Genomic DNA, 13,049 nt, shown 5'->3' with positions numbered 1-13,049 from the left:
ATGTGAGGTTCACTGGGCAGGATTTTGTCGGATTTTCAGGATTTCTAGAAAGTCGAGTAAAATAGCAATGTTGGTAGATACACAGCTTTCCAAGAAACAGAGAATCTTTAGCAACATGATGTAAGAGGTCAAGGTTACAGCTTCCGAGGCACAATGTAATGTGATATTGCGCCATTTTTGATCTGGCATAAAGGAGGTCTCCGTTTAGGTATCAGGTCCCGATGCCATAACAATACAATCAACAACCATTATAAAAGGGGCATAATGAAAAGCTCTGGGGCCCAACACACAATTGAGAAGGGGGCCCCAAGACAACCATTGGTGACAGGTTACCCCTGTACTATATCACATGTAACCAAACACAACTTTTTAGACATTATTAAATCAATATTCAGAGCAGCTAAAGATATATTGACTTTACTGCTATCGAGGTGTGGAGGCCATTTTGGGTAAGTCCAAACAGAAAGTGCAGCCATATTCATTGCCTCTAATAAAAGAACTACTCAAAAAAATGATAGTAAAACTGTAAACTTATCACAATTTTCTCTTAACACCAAAATGAAAAATAACCAGGAAGGAGATTCGAGGGGGGACAGGCAATATGGGGGAACTTTCTGTTTCTACTTTGGCACCATAAAAAGGCACAAAATTTTGGCCTCTGATTTCCCCACTTATGACCAATTTTATATTTTTGTTGAAATTCTCTTTTTGGTAAAAAATGCTGAAATTTCCCCAGCAGATGACGATGGAGGTAATCTATATCTGTATCTGACTAAAAAAACTACAAAGCCAAAGATTGTCAAAAAAAAGCACGTCTTGGAGATCTGAATCTGCAGTGTGAACAAAGACTTTAGATTTACTTGGGTATTACGAAGTTTTTTTTTTTGTACACCAACAAAAGCTGCTGTGTCTGTATAAACGGATCTATCACATGACACATAATACAGTTAGTCCCCTACTTAAGAACATCCGACTTACAGACGACCCCTAGTTACAAACGGACCTCATAGGCTACAATAATCATCTGTAACAGTTATCAGAGGTGTCTGTAATTAAGATTCATTGTTAATACTGGTTCTGATGACAATCCAAAATTTAAAAAATCCAATTGTCACGGAGACCAAAAAAAACTTTGTCTGGGGTTACAATTATAAAATATACAGTTTTGACTTACATACAAATTCAACTTATTTTGTACGTAACCCAGGGACTGCCTGTAGACAGGATGGTTCAAGTCAACCATATAATATTAGAAACACTCGACAGATATTTAGTGCAAGATATGCGACAATATATATTTGGGTTTATGGCAGGATAACATTTTTTTAAGGTAGCATAGTAAAGTAGTACTACTTCAATATTGTCATTTTTTATGTGCTTTACCATTTTTTGGGGCAAAATAGTATTATTTAAGATGGTAGAACATATTTATGTATTCAGGGTGATGCCACACATGGCGTTTTTGGTCCGTTTTTCCCAATTATCTTAATAGATAAACAGGTTGTAAGCAGCCAAACGCATGGTAAGCGGCCAAAAATGGACTGAAAACGGATGTTTAAAAACGGACCAAAAACGTCATGTGTGGCATCACCCCAAGGTGGGTGATTTTTTAGGGTGGAATCATGTTCCAGCAAATCAAGAAAATGCCAGAGGGGGTGGGAATCCTCCCAGTTCCAGTATTGCTCCGGTACATCAGTACCTCCATCTTTCCAGAAGTGTCGGGGGGTCACAGGACCTGCTTTTTGCTAATCGATGATATCTTCTGACCGTGCCGCGCCATTTCTTCTCATGTTACAAGTAGACTAGAAGTACCAGAGCGGCGTGGGATCACTTGTATTTCATTCTATGGCGGCACAGTAGTTTTATGATGGTATAATAAGATTTTTATCTATGGCTATCTTCAAGGTAGTATAGGATTTTTAAGTTTTATTTTTTTAAATTTATTAAAAGACACATAAGTTCAGAAAAATGGATACGGGTACCAAACGCTGCGTTTTCTTTTAAAAGCGCCATATAATTTCGGAAGCGTTGTAGTGTTATTTTTTTTTTAAGGTGGAATAACATTTGTTAGCACTTTTTAAGGTGGCTCCACATGATTTCCAGACACAGAAACACAGACATTTCCCAGGATTGGCATGTATGAATGGGTGACTCCTGCGAGAAGTATCTGTACTTCAGAACAATTATCAGACACAGCAGGGGCCCTCAGCCAATAAACACCAGGACTGGAGGGCGAGCAGCTGTAAATCTGCATTAATCGGTTCAGGAATTCAGCTATTTACGAAGATTTAACAGTGCAAACAAATAGGAAGCCGTCAGGCCAGCAGCTTCTTCTGCTTCCTACCTTCACATTGTTTCCCTTCGCCCTTATATCCAGGCTTGCAGATACATTTGTAGGATTTGGGGGTGTTCTGGCAGATGGCGTCAATGTGGCAGTCGTCCGTACCCTCTGCACACTCGTCACTGTCTGCAATGGAGAAGGGGGTCGTTATAGGAGTCAATTTATTATTTTCTATAGTCAAGGGGGGGTGGGGGTGTTTCCACCCCCCCCCCTATTGTTACAGATAGAAAACAGATGCTGTGCGAGCGGCACAGGTGAAATAAAGGGGTCTTGTCGCGGCAACGGGAAAGAAAAATATCATTAAATGATTAAAGGAAATGGCCATGTTATGGGGGAGACTTGTCCGCCTGCAGACAATTACAAGACAATATGAGAAATATGGTCAATGGAAGCAATTAACCCCGCAGCCTACCTATAGTCAGATGTAGCAGAGCTGACTTTGTCATGCCATGTTTATCAGATAACACAAGCGACAAGCAATTTGTGCATTAAGCAAACTCAGCTCTGCTACACCTGTGTTTCCATATACAGATACAGCAGAGCCGGGTTACTACGCAGGTGACATAACTAAGATTCGTTAGGGATGTCGGGCAGAGATGATACACAGTTTTCTTAACAATAAGACGCAGCTTAATCAAAAAGTCAGCTCTGCTACATGACAGCTGGATGATAGACGACAAGGGGTAGTTAGCAGAGGAAGATACCTTGACAAAGTGAGACGGATAGATATGAGATCATAGATAGATAAAAAGTAGAAGATCCAGAGCAGCACAGCTAGCGGTGGGTGCAGAAGCCGGTGATCCCTTGGCCAGGGTCTCCAATATAGGTTCAGTGAAGAGGCAGCACTCCTTGTAGTGGTGAAACGGGTGAAGCTTTATTCCATAAAAAGCGACGTTTCGGTGTACCGTTACACCTCTATCAAGCAAGATAAAGCTTGATAAAGGTGTAACGGTACACCGAAACGTCGCTTTTTATGGAATAAAGCTTCACCCCTTTCACCACTACAAGGAGTGCTGCCTCTTCACTGAACATAGATAGATAGATAGATAGATCGATAGATAGGAGAGATATGAAATAGATAGATATGAGATGGATAGATAGATAGTTAGATATGAGAGATAGATAGATATGAAACAGATAGAGAGCAATTAGTTATGAGATAGATAGAGTCAAATTTAGTGCAGACATGGTTCTTTGGTTCTTTTATATCAAGACAGATAGGGAAAGCTTTAAAATTGCAAATTCAGCACTGCTACATCTAGATAAAAGTTATCAGGTTCTGTGAAGTGAAGTCCATACAAATCTGACTCCACTACAACTAGTTGGAGATGGATGGATAGACAGACAGAGATACGTTGATGGATAAAGAAGAAGACATCCAAAGCATTCTGGGGCTGCCACTGGGTATCAGGTACAGACTGTGCAACATCAGTTCTGCCACATCTATACATACGTCTAGATAGAAAGATAGATACAGCAAGCTTTGTGGATGGCATGGGGTACCAGGTACAGTAATGTGTAGTCCAGAGAAATTTGACTGTGCTATAGGTACATAGATACGAGAGAGAGAAAGATACGATATGATAGATAGATATGAGATAGATATGAGATAGAGAGATATGAGATAGAGAGATATGAGATAGAGAGATAGATATGAGATAGATAGATAGATAGATATGAGATAGATAGATAGATATGAGATAGATAGATATGAGATAGATAGATATGAGATAGATATGAGATAGATATGAGATAGATAGATATGAGATAGATAGATATGAGATAGATAGATATGAGATAGATAGATAGATATGAGATAGATAGATAGATAGATAGATAGATAGATAGATAGATAGATAGATAGATATGAGATAGATAGATATGAGATAGATAGATATGAGATAGATAGATATGATACAGACAGCAGGCAGCGCTGTGATGCCCGCTCCCCAGCCTCTCTATTATTCGTGCACCCCTCGGGCCCCTGATGCCTCTTATGTCAATACTTGTATCCATCTTCCTGGAAATTCAGTTTTAATTGATTCTTTGACAATTTAGCGCCATCTAAACATCTGGGGCTCAGGCGCAGGAAGCTCCATAAATAATCACAAGGTGTCGCCCGTGTTTCTCCCTCTGCGGCTAAAGTCAATATAATTATAATATCATCTTTTTCTTTGAGGCCAATTACAATTAGCAGATTGCCGGAAAAGGGGGGTCAATATTATCCGTCAATGCGGAGACTTGTTCCGCGCGTTGCAGGTGTTCCCAACGACAAATACGGATACACAACATAACATCGCAATATAAGGCGAAATTTATTTAAAAGGAGTCAGTGTCCTAGTTAAAGGGGGAAGAACATCATTTAAAGGGGAGGTCCAGAACCTGAATCCGAGAGTCAGGATCAATGTGGAAGGGATAATTGGAAGTGAAAACAAATTGCCAGAGGAGGTGGAACAGCAGGGAGTAAGGAGAGAGGGGATTAAGCTGGGAACATAGGAAAGTTTGCGGATATGACCTGATGATGGATGCACAGCGGCAGTCCTATGTAAATGACACAGTCCCATGTAAGATATGCATGATAAATCCAGTGCACAGAGGTCTATGCATCAGGGACCGTGATGGAAAGAGTTAAAAAAAAGTTTAAAGGGGTCCTGATAAGAGAAAGCAGCGATGTGGAGCCTTTAAGGGAGCCCTTACCTGGGAGGCCGCTGCCCCCTGTGAGGTGGTCCCGGTGCACGATGCAGGAGAGCAGGAGGAGGTAGCACCATGTGCAGCGCGCAGTCCCCATCATCCCGGAGCCGCCGCCAGCTGATGTTCCCCGGGTACAGCCACGCTCGGCACTGCCAGACTGAGCGCGACACCGAGCCAGCCACTGACAGCGCGGCGCTGATTGGAGAAGGCGCACAGGCGCGGGGCGGGGCAGAGAGGAAGACGGCTAATCGGTGGTCAACGAGGGAGGGGCCAAGAATGGGGCCACGCCCACTCCGCGCAGGATCTATTATTTAATCGCTGATGGTTGTGCGCTGAGGAAAGTGTATGGCCAGTGTATACCCGGCACAGAGCACAGCAGTGTTACTGTATACCCGGCACAGAGCACAGCAGTGTTACTGTATACCCAGCACAGAGCACAGCGGTGTTACTGTATACCCGGCACAGAGCACAGCAGTGTTACTGTATACCTGGTATACCCAGCACAGAGCACAGCAGTGTTACTGTATACCCGGCACAGAGCACAGCAGTGTTACTGTATACCCAGCACAGAGCACAGCAGTGTTACTGTATACCCGGCCCAGAGCACAGCAGTGTTACTGTATACCCAGCACAGAGCACAGCAGTGTTACTGTATACCCGGCACAGAGCACAGCAGTGTTACTGTATACCCAGCACAGAGCACAGCAGTGTTACTGTATACCTGGTATACCCGGCCCAGAGCGCAGCAGTGTTACTGTATACCCAGCACAGAGCACAGCAGTGTTACTGTATACCCGGCACAGAGCACAGCAGTGTTACTGTATACCCGGCCCAGAGCTCAGCAGTGTTACTGTATACCCGGCACAGAGCACAGCAGTGTTACTGTTTACCCGGCCCAGAGCACAGCAGTGTTACTGTATACCCGGCCCAGAGCACAGCAGTGTTACTGTATACCCGGCACAGAGCACAGCAGTGTTACTGTATACCCAGCACAGAGCACAGCAGTGTTACTGTATACCTGGTATACCCGGCCCAGAGCGCAGCAGTGTTACTGTATACCCAGCACAGAGCACAGCAGTGTTACTGTATACCCGGCACAGAGCACAGCAGTGTTACTGTATACCCGGCCCAGAGCTCAGCAGTGTTACTGTATACCCGGCACAGAGCACAGCAGTGTTACTGTTTACCCGGCCCAGAGCACAGCAGTGTTACTGTATACCCGGCCCAGAGCACAGCAGTGTTACTGTATACCCGGCCCAGAGCACAGCAGTGTTACTGTATACCCGGCCCAGAGCACAGCAGTGTTACTGTTTACCCGGCCCAGAGCACAGCAGTGTTACTGTATACCCGGCCCAGAGCACATCAGTGTTATTGTATATCTGGTATACCTGGCACAGAGCACAGCAGTGTTACTGTATACCCGGCCCAGAGCTCAGCAGTGTTACTGTATACCCGGCACAGAGCACAGCAGTGTTACTGTATACCCGGCCCATAGCACAGCAGTGTTACTGTATACCCGGCACAGAGCACATCAGTGTTATTGTATATCTGGTATACCTGGCACAGAGCACAGCAGTGTTACTGTATACCCAGCACAGAGCACAGCAGTGTTACTGTATACCCGGCCCATAGCACAGCAGTGTTACTCTATACCCGGCCCAGAGCACAGCAGTGTTACTGTATACCCGGCCCAGAGCACAGCAGTGTTACTATATACACGGCCCAGAGCACAGCAGTGTTACTCTATACCCGGCCCAGAGCACAGCAGTGTTACTATATACACGGCACAGAGCACAGCAGTGTTACTGTATACCTTGCACAGAGCACCACAGTGTTACTGTATACCCGGCCCATAGCACAGCAGTGTTACTCTAAACCCGGACCAGAGCACAGCAGTGTTACTCTATACCCGGACCAGAGCACAGCAGTGTTACTGTATACCCGGCCCAGAGCACTGCAGTGTTACTGTATATTCGGCACAGAGCACATCAGTGTTACTGTATACTCGGCACAGAGCACATCAGTGTTACTGTATACTTGGCACAGAGCACATCAGTGTTACTGTATACCCGGCCCAGAGCACAGCAGTGTTACTATATACCCGGCACAGAGCACAGCTGTGTTACTGTATACCCGGCAAAGAGCACAGCAGTGTTACTGCATACCCGGCACAGAACCGGCACAGAGCACCGCAGTGTCACTCTATACCCGGTCCAGAGCACTGCAGTGTTACTGTATACCCGGCACAGAGCACAGCAGTGTTACTGTATACCCGGCACAGAGCACAGCAGTGGTACTGTATACCCGGCACAGAGCACAGCAGTGTTACTGTATACCCGGCACAGAGCACAGCAGTGTTACTGTATACACGGTATGCCCAGCCAAGAGCACAGCAGTGTTACTCTATACCCGACACAGAGCACAGCAGTGTTACTGTACACCCGGCACAGAGCACAGCAGTGTTACTCTATACCCGGCAAAGAGCACAGCAGTGTTACTCTATACCCGGCACAGAGCACAGCAGTGTTACTCTATACCCGGCACAGAGCACAGCAGTGTTACTGTACACCCGGCACAGAGCACAGCTGTGTTACTGTATACCCGGCAAAGAGCACATCAGTGTTACTGTGTACCCGGTATGCCCGGCGCAGGGAACAGCAGTGTTACTGTATACCCGGCACAGAGCACAGCAGTGTTACTGTATACCCGGTATGCCCGGCAAAGAGCACAGCAGTGTTACTGTATACCCGGCACAAAGCACAGCAGTGTTACTGTATACCCGGCACAGAGCACAGCAGTGTTACTGTATACCCGGCACAAAGCACAGCAGTGTTACGGTATACCCGGCACAGAGCACAGCAGTGTTACTGTATACCCAGTATACCCGGCACAGATCACAGTAGTGTTACTGTATACCCGGCACAGAGCACAGCAGTGTTACTGTATACCCAGTATGCCCGGCACAGATCACAGTAGTGTTATGGTATACCCGGCACAGAGCACAGCAGTGGTACTGTATACCTGGTATACCCATCACAGAGCACAGCAGTGTTACTGTATACCCAGTATAACCAGCACAGATCACAGCAGAGTTACAGTATACCTGGGACAAAGCTCAGCAATGTTGCTCTATACCTGGCATAGAGCAGAGCAGTGTTACTGTATACCCAGTATACCCAGCACAGAGCACAGCAGTGTTACTTGTTACTGTATACCTGGCACAGAGCATAGCAGTGTTACTGTATACCCAGTATACCCAGCACAGATCACAGTAGTGTTACGGTATATACCCGGCACAGAGCACAGCAGTGTTACTGTATACCCAGTATACCCGGCACAGATCACAGTAGTGTCACGGTATACCCGGCACAGAGCACAGCAGTGTTACTGTATACCCAGTATACCCGGCACAGATCACAGTAGTGTTACGGTATACCCGGCACAGAGCACAGCAGTGTTACTGTATACACGGTATGCCCAGCCAAGAGCACAGCAGTGTTACTCTATACCCGACACAGAGCACAGCAGTGTTACTGTACACCCGGCACAGAGCACAGCAGTGTTACTCTATACCCGGCAAAGAGCACAGCAGTGTTACTCTATACCCGGCACAGAGCACAGCAGTGTTACTCTATACCCGGCACAGAGCACAGCAGTGTTACTGTACACCCGGCACAGAGCACAGCTGTGTTACTGTATACCCGGCAAAGAGCACATCAGTGTTACTGTGTACCCGGTATGCCCGGCGCAGGGAACAGCAGTGTTACTGTATACCCGGCACAGAGCACAGCAGTGTTACTGTATACCCGGTATGCCCGGCAAAGAGCACAGCAGTGTTACTGTATACCCGGCACAAAGCACAGCAGTGTTACTGTATACCCGGCACAGAGCACAGCAGTGTTACTGTATACCCGGCACAGAGCAGAGCTGTGTTACTCTATACCCAGTATACCTGGCACACAGCACAGCAGTATTACTCTATACCCATCACAGAGCACAGCGGTGTTACTGTATACCCGGCACAGAGCACAGCAGTGTTACTGTATACCCGGCACAGAGCACAGCAGTATTACTGTATAACCGGTATACCCGGCACAGAGCACAGCAGTGTTACTCTATACCCGGCAGAGAGCACAGCGGTGTTACTGTATACCCAGCACAGAGCACAGAAGTGTTACTGTATACCCGGCACAGAGCACAGCAGTATTACTGTATAACCGGTATCACCGGCACAGAGCACAGCAGTGTTACTCTATACCCGGCACAGAGCACAACGGTGCTACTGTATACCCATTATACCCAGCACAGAGCACAGCAGTGTTACTATATACCTGGTATACCCGGCACAGAGCACATTAATGTTACTGTATATCTAGTATACCTGGCAAAGAGCACAGCAGTGTTACTGTATACCCGGCAAAGAGCACAGCAGTGTTACCGTATACCTGGCACAAAGCAGAGCAGTGTTACTGTATACCCAGTATACCCGGCACAGAGCACAGCAGTGTTACTGTATACCTGGCACAGAGCATAGCAGTGTTACTGTAAACCCAGCATACCCGGCACAGATCACAGTAGTGTTACTGTATACCCGGCACAGAGCAGAGCAGTGTTACGGTATACCCGGCACAGAGCACAGCAGTGTTACTGTATACCCAGTATACCCGGCACAGATCACAGTAGTGTTACTGTATACCCGGCACAGAGCACAGCAGTGTTACTGTATACCCAGTATGCCCGGCACAGATCACAGTAGTGTTATGGTATACCCGGCACAGAGCACAGCAGTGGTACTGTATACCTGGTATACCCATCACAGAGCACAGCAGTGTTACTGTATACCCAGTATAACCAGCACAGATCACAGCAGAGTTACAGTATACCTGGGACAAAGCTCAGCAATGTTGCTCTATACCTGGCATAGAGCAGAGCAGTGTTACTGTATACCCAGTATACCCAGCACAGAGCACAGCAGTGTTACTTGTTACTGTATACCTGGCACAGAGCATAGCAGTGTTACTGTATACCCAGTATACCCAGCACAGATCACAGTAGTGTTACGGTATATACCCGGCACAGAGCACAGCAGTGTTACTGTATACCCAGTATACCCGGCACAGATCACAGTAGTGTCACGGTATACCCGGCACAGAGCACAGCAGTGTTACTGTATACCCAGTATACCCGGCACAGATCACAGTAGTGTTACGGTATACCCGGCACAGAGCACAGCAGTGTTACTGTATACCCAGTATACCCGGCACAGATCACAGTAGTGTTACGGTATACCCGGCACAGAGCACAGCAGTGGTACTGTATACCTGGTATACCCATCACAGAGCCCAGCAGTGTTACTGTATAACCAGCATACCTGGCACAGAGCACAGCAGTGTTACTGTATACCCAGTATACCCAGCACAGATCACAGTAGTGTTACGGTATATACCCGGCACAGAGCACAGCAGTGTTACTGTATACCCAGTATACCCGGCACAGATCACAGTAGTGTCACGGTATACCCGGCACAGAGCACAGCAGTGTTACTGTATACCCAGTATACCCGGCACAGATCACAGTAGTGTTACGGTATACCCGGCACAGAGCACAGCAGTGTTACTGTATACCCAGTATACCCGGCACAGATCACAGTAGTGTTACGGTATACCCGGCACAGAGCACAGCAGTGGTACTGTATACCTGGTATACCCATCACAGAGCCCAGCAGTGTTACTGTATAACCAGCATACCTGGCACAGAGCACAGCAGTGTTACTGTATACCCGGCACAGAGCACAGAAATGTTACTGTATTCTCGACACAGAGCACAGCAGTGTTACTCTATACCCGGTATACCCGGCACAGAGAACAGAAGGGTTACTGTATAGCCGGCACTGAGCACAGCAGTGTTACTGTATACCCTGTATACCTAGAACAGACCACAGCAGTGTTACTCCATTCTTAGAAGGGGTGTAACTACAGCGGTAGCAGCCATAGCAGCTGCTATGGGGCCGGTAGTGTCAGGAGGCCCCGACAGCCGACCTGACACACTAAAAAATGGAGACTGTGCACCAATATATACATACTATATGCTCCATTCAGATGTCTGCTATGAGGCTCTGCCACTCCTAGTTATTCCCCTGATACCCAGTATACCCGGCACAGAGAACAGCAGTGTTACTGCATACCTAGTATACCCAGAACAGAGCACAGCAGTATTACTCTATACCCAGTATACCCAGCACAGAGCACAGCATGGTTACTGTATTCCCAGTAGACCCCGCACAGTGTACAGCGCAGCACAGAGCACAGCAGTGTTACTCTATACCCAGTATACCCAGCACAGAGCACAGCAGTGTTACTCTATACCCAGTATACCCAGCACAGAGCACAGCATGGTTACTGTATTCCCAGTAGACCCCGCACAGTGTACAGCGCAGCACAGAGCACAGCAGTGTTACTCTATACCCAGTATACCCAGCACAGAGCACAGCAGTGTTACTCTATACCCAGTATACCCAGCACAGAGCACAGCATGGTTACTGTATTCCCAGTAGACCCCGCACAGTGTACAGCGCAGCACAGAGCACAGCAGTGTTACCCTATACCCAGTATACCCTGCACAGAGCACAGCAGTGTTACTGTACACCCAGTTTAACCAACAAACACAGAGCACAGCAGGGTTATAACCGGCACAACAGTGTTACTGCTCACTATACAGCCAGCACCAAGCACAGCAGGGTTATTGTATAACTGGCTCAGAGCACAGCAGTGCTACAGTATATAACCAGCACAGAATGCAGCAAAGTTACTGTATACCCAGCAAAAAGAACACCATTGTTACAGTATAACCAGCACAGAGCTCAGCAGTGTACTGCCCAGTATACCAAGCACAGAGCACAGCAGTGCCCAGTATACCCAGCACAGAGCACAGCAGTGCCCAGTATACCCAGCACAGAGCACAGCAGTGTTACAGTATAACCAGCACAGAGCTCAGCAGTGTACTGCCCAGTATACCCAGCACAGAGCACAGCAGTGTACTGCCCAGTATATACAGCACAGAGCACAGCAGTGTTACAGTATACCCAGCACAGAGCACAGCAGTGTAGTATCCAGTATATCCAGCACAGAGCACAGCAGTGTTACAGTATGCAGTACAGAGAAGCATTAGTACAGTACTGTTATTAGATGCAGTACATCTTATCACACTTCTCACACTAAGTTCCCCCACAGATCATTTGATACAGAGAGAATCAAACATAACTCAGGCAGCGCCGTTCTCTATGTATTGGTCAGACCTGGGTACTGCAGATCAGCTGCAGTGACCTGGCTCCGCCACTACATGGAGAGCGGCTCTATGGTATGGTATTGGGCAGTGAAGGAGTTGCAACCAGAATCATTGGTCATCTACAGTCCAGAAGAGAATTAATCAATGGCAGCATCCCTGGTGGTCTAGGGTAGTGTGTTGCTTTATGATGGAATTCTTGATTAGCTACAGTAGAGAAGTAATGGTAGCATCACTGGCAATCTTTGGTGGTTTAGGGTAGTAATGGGATTAATTGCAATAACTCTATGGGTCAAGGCTGATGAACAGATGAATGGCAGAATCCCTGGTGGTCTAGGGTAGTCCTGGGGTCTAGGACTGAATCCTTGGTTGGCTACAGTAGAGTAGGGATTATTGGCAGTCTAGGGTGGTAATGGGATTAATGGCAATGACCCCGGAGGTCTAGGCTGATGAGCAGATGAATGGCAGCATCCCTGGTGATCTAGGGTAGTTTGAGGGTTTAGGAGGGAATCTTTGGTCAGCTACAGTCAAGAAGGAATTAATAGTAGCATCACTGGAGATCTGGGGGAGTGAAGGGTTAAGTGTCAGCATCATCAGTGGTTTAGGGTAGTAAAGGGATTGATTGAAACAACAACCCTGGAAGTCTAGGATAATGAACAGATCCAGGACAGCATCCCTGGTGGTCCAGGGTAGTAGAGGATTCCTGTAGGTCTAGAATAATGAAGGGATTGATCGC

At 46.8% G+C, this 13,049-nt stretch overlaps 1 protein-coding gene across 4 annotated transcripts in view; it reads right to left on the bottom strand.

Annotated features, from left to right (window-relative positions):
- SCUBE1 (signal peptide, CUB domain and EGF like domain containing 1) overlaps nt 1-5,192 on the bottom strand; it is a 156,063-nt gene extending 150,871 nt beyond the window's left edge. For all 4 annotated transcript variants that reach the window (XM_072145350.1, XM_072145352.1, XM_072145351.1 and 1 more), the window contains exons 1-2: nt 5,039-5,192; nt 2,345-2,467 (exon numbers count right to left, since the gene is read on the bottom strand). In XM_072145350.1, coding sequence (XP_072001451.1) covers nt 2,345-2,467; nt 5,039-5,132 — 217 coding nt within the window. In that variant the 5' untranslated portion in view covers nt 5,133-5,192. The remainder of the gene's footprint in view (nt 1-2,344; nt 2,468-5,038) is intronic.
- Between the last annotated feature and the right edge of the window lie 7,857 nt (nt 5,193-13,049).

This window comes from Engystomops pustulosus, chromosome 4 (assembly GCF_040894005.1).
Source record: "Engystomops pustulosus chromosome 4, aEngPut4.maternal, whole genome shotgun sequence".
Taxonomy (NCBI): domain Eukaryota; kingdom Metazoa; phylum Chordata; class Amphibia; order Anura; family Leptodactylidae; genus Engystomops; species Engystomops pustulosus.
The sequence above is the reverse complement of the archived record's forward strand: the minus strand, read 5'-3'. Positions and strand labels throughout refer to the sequence as shown.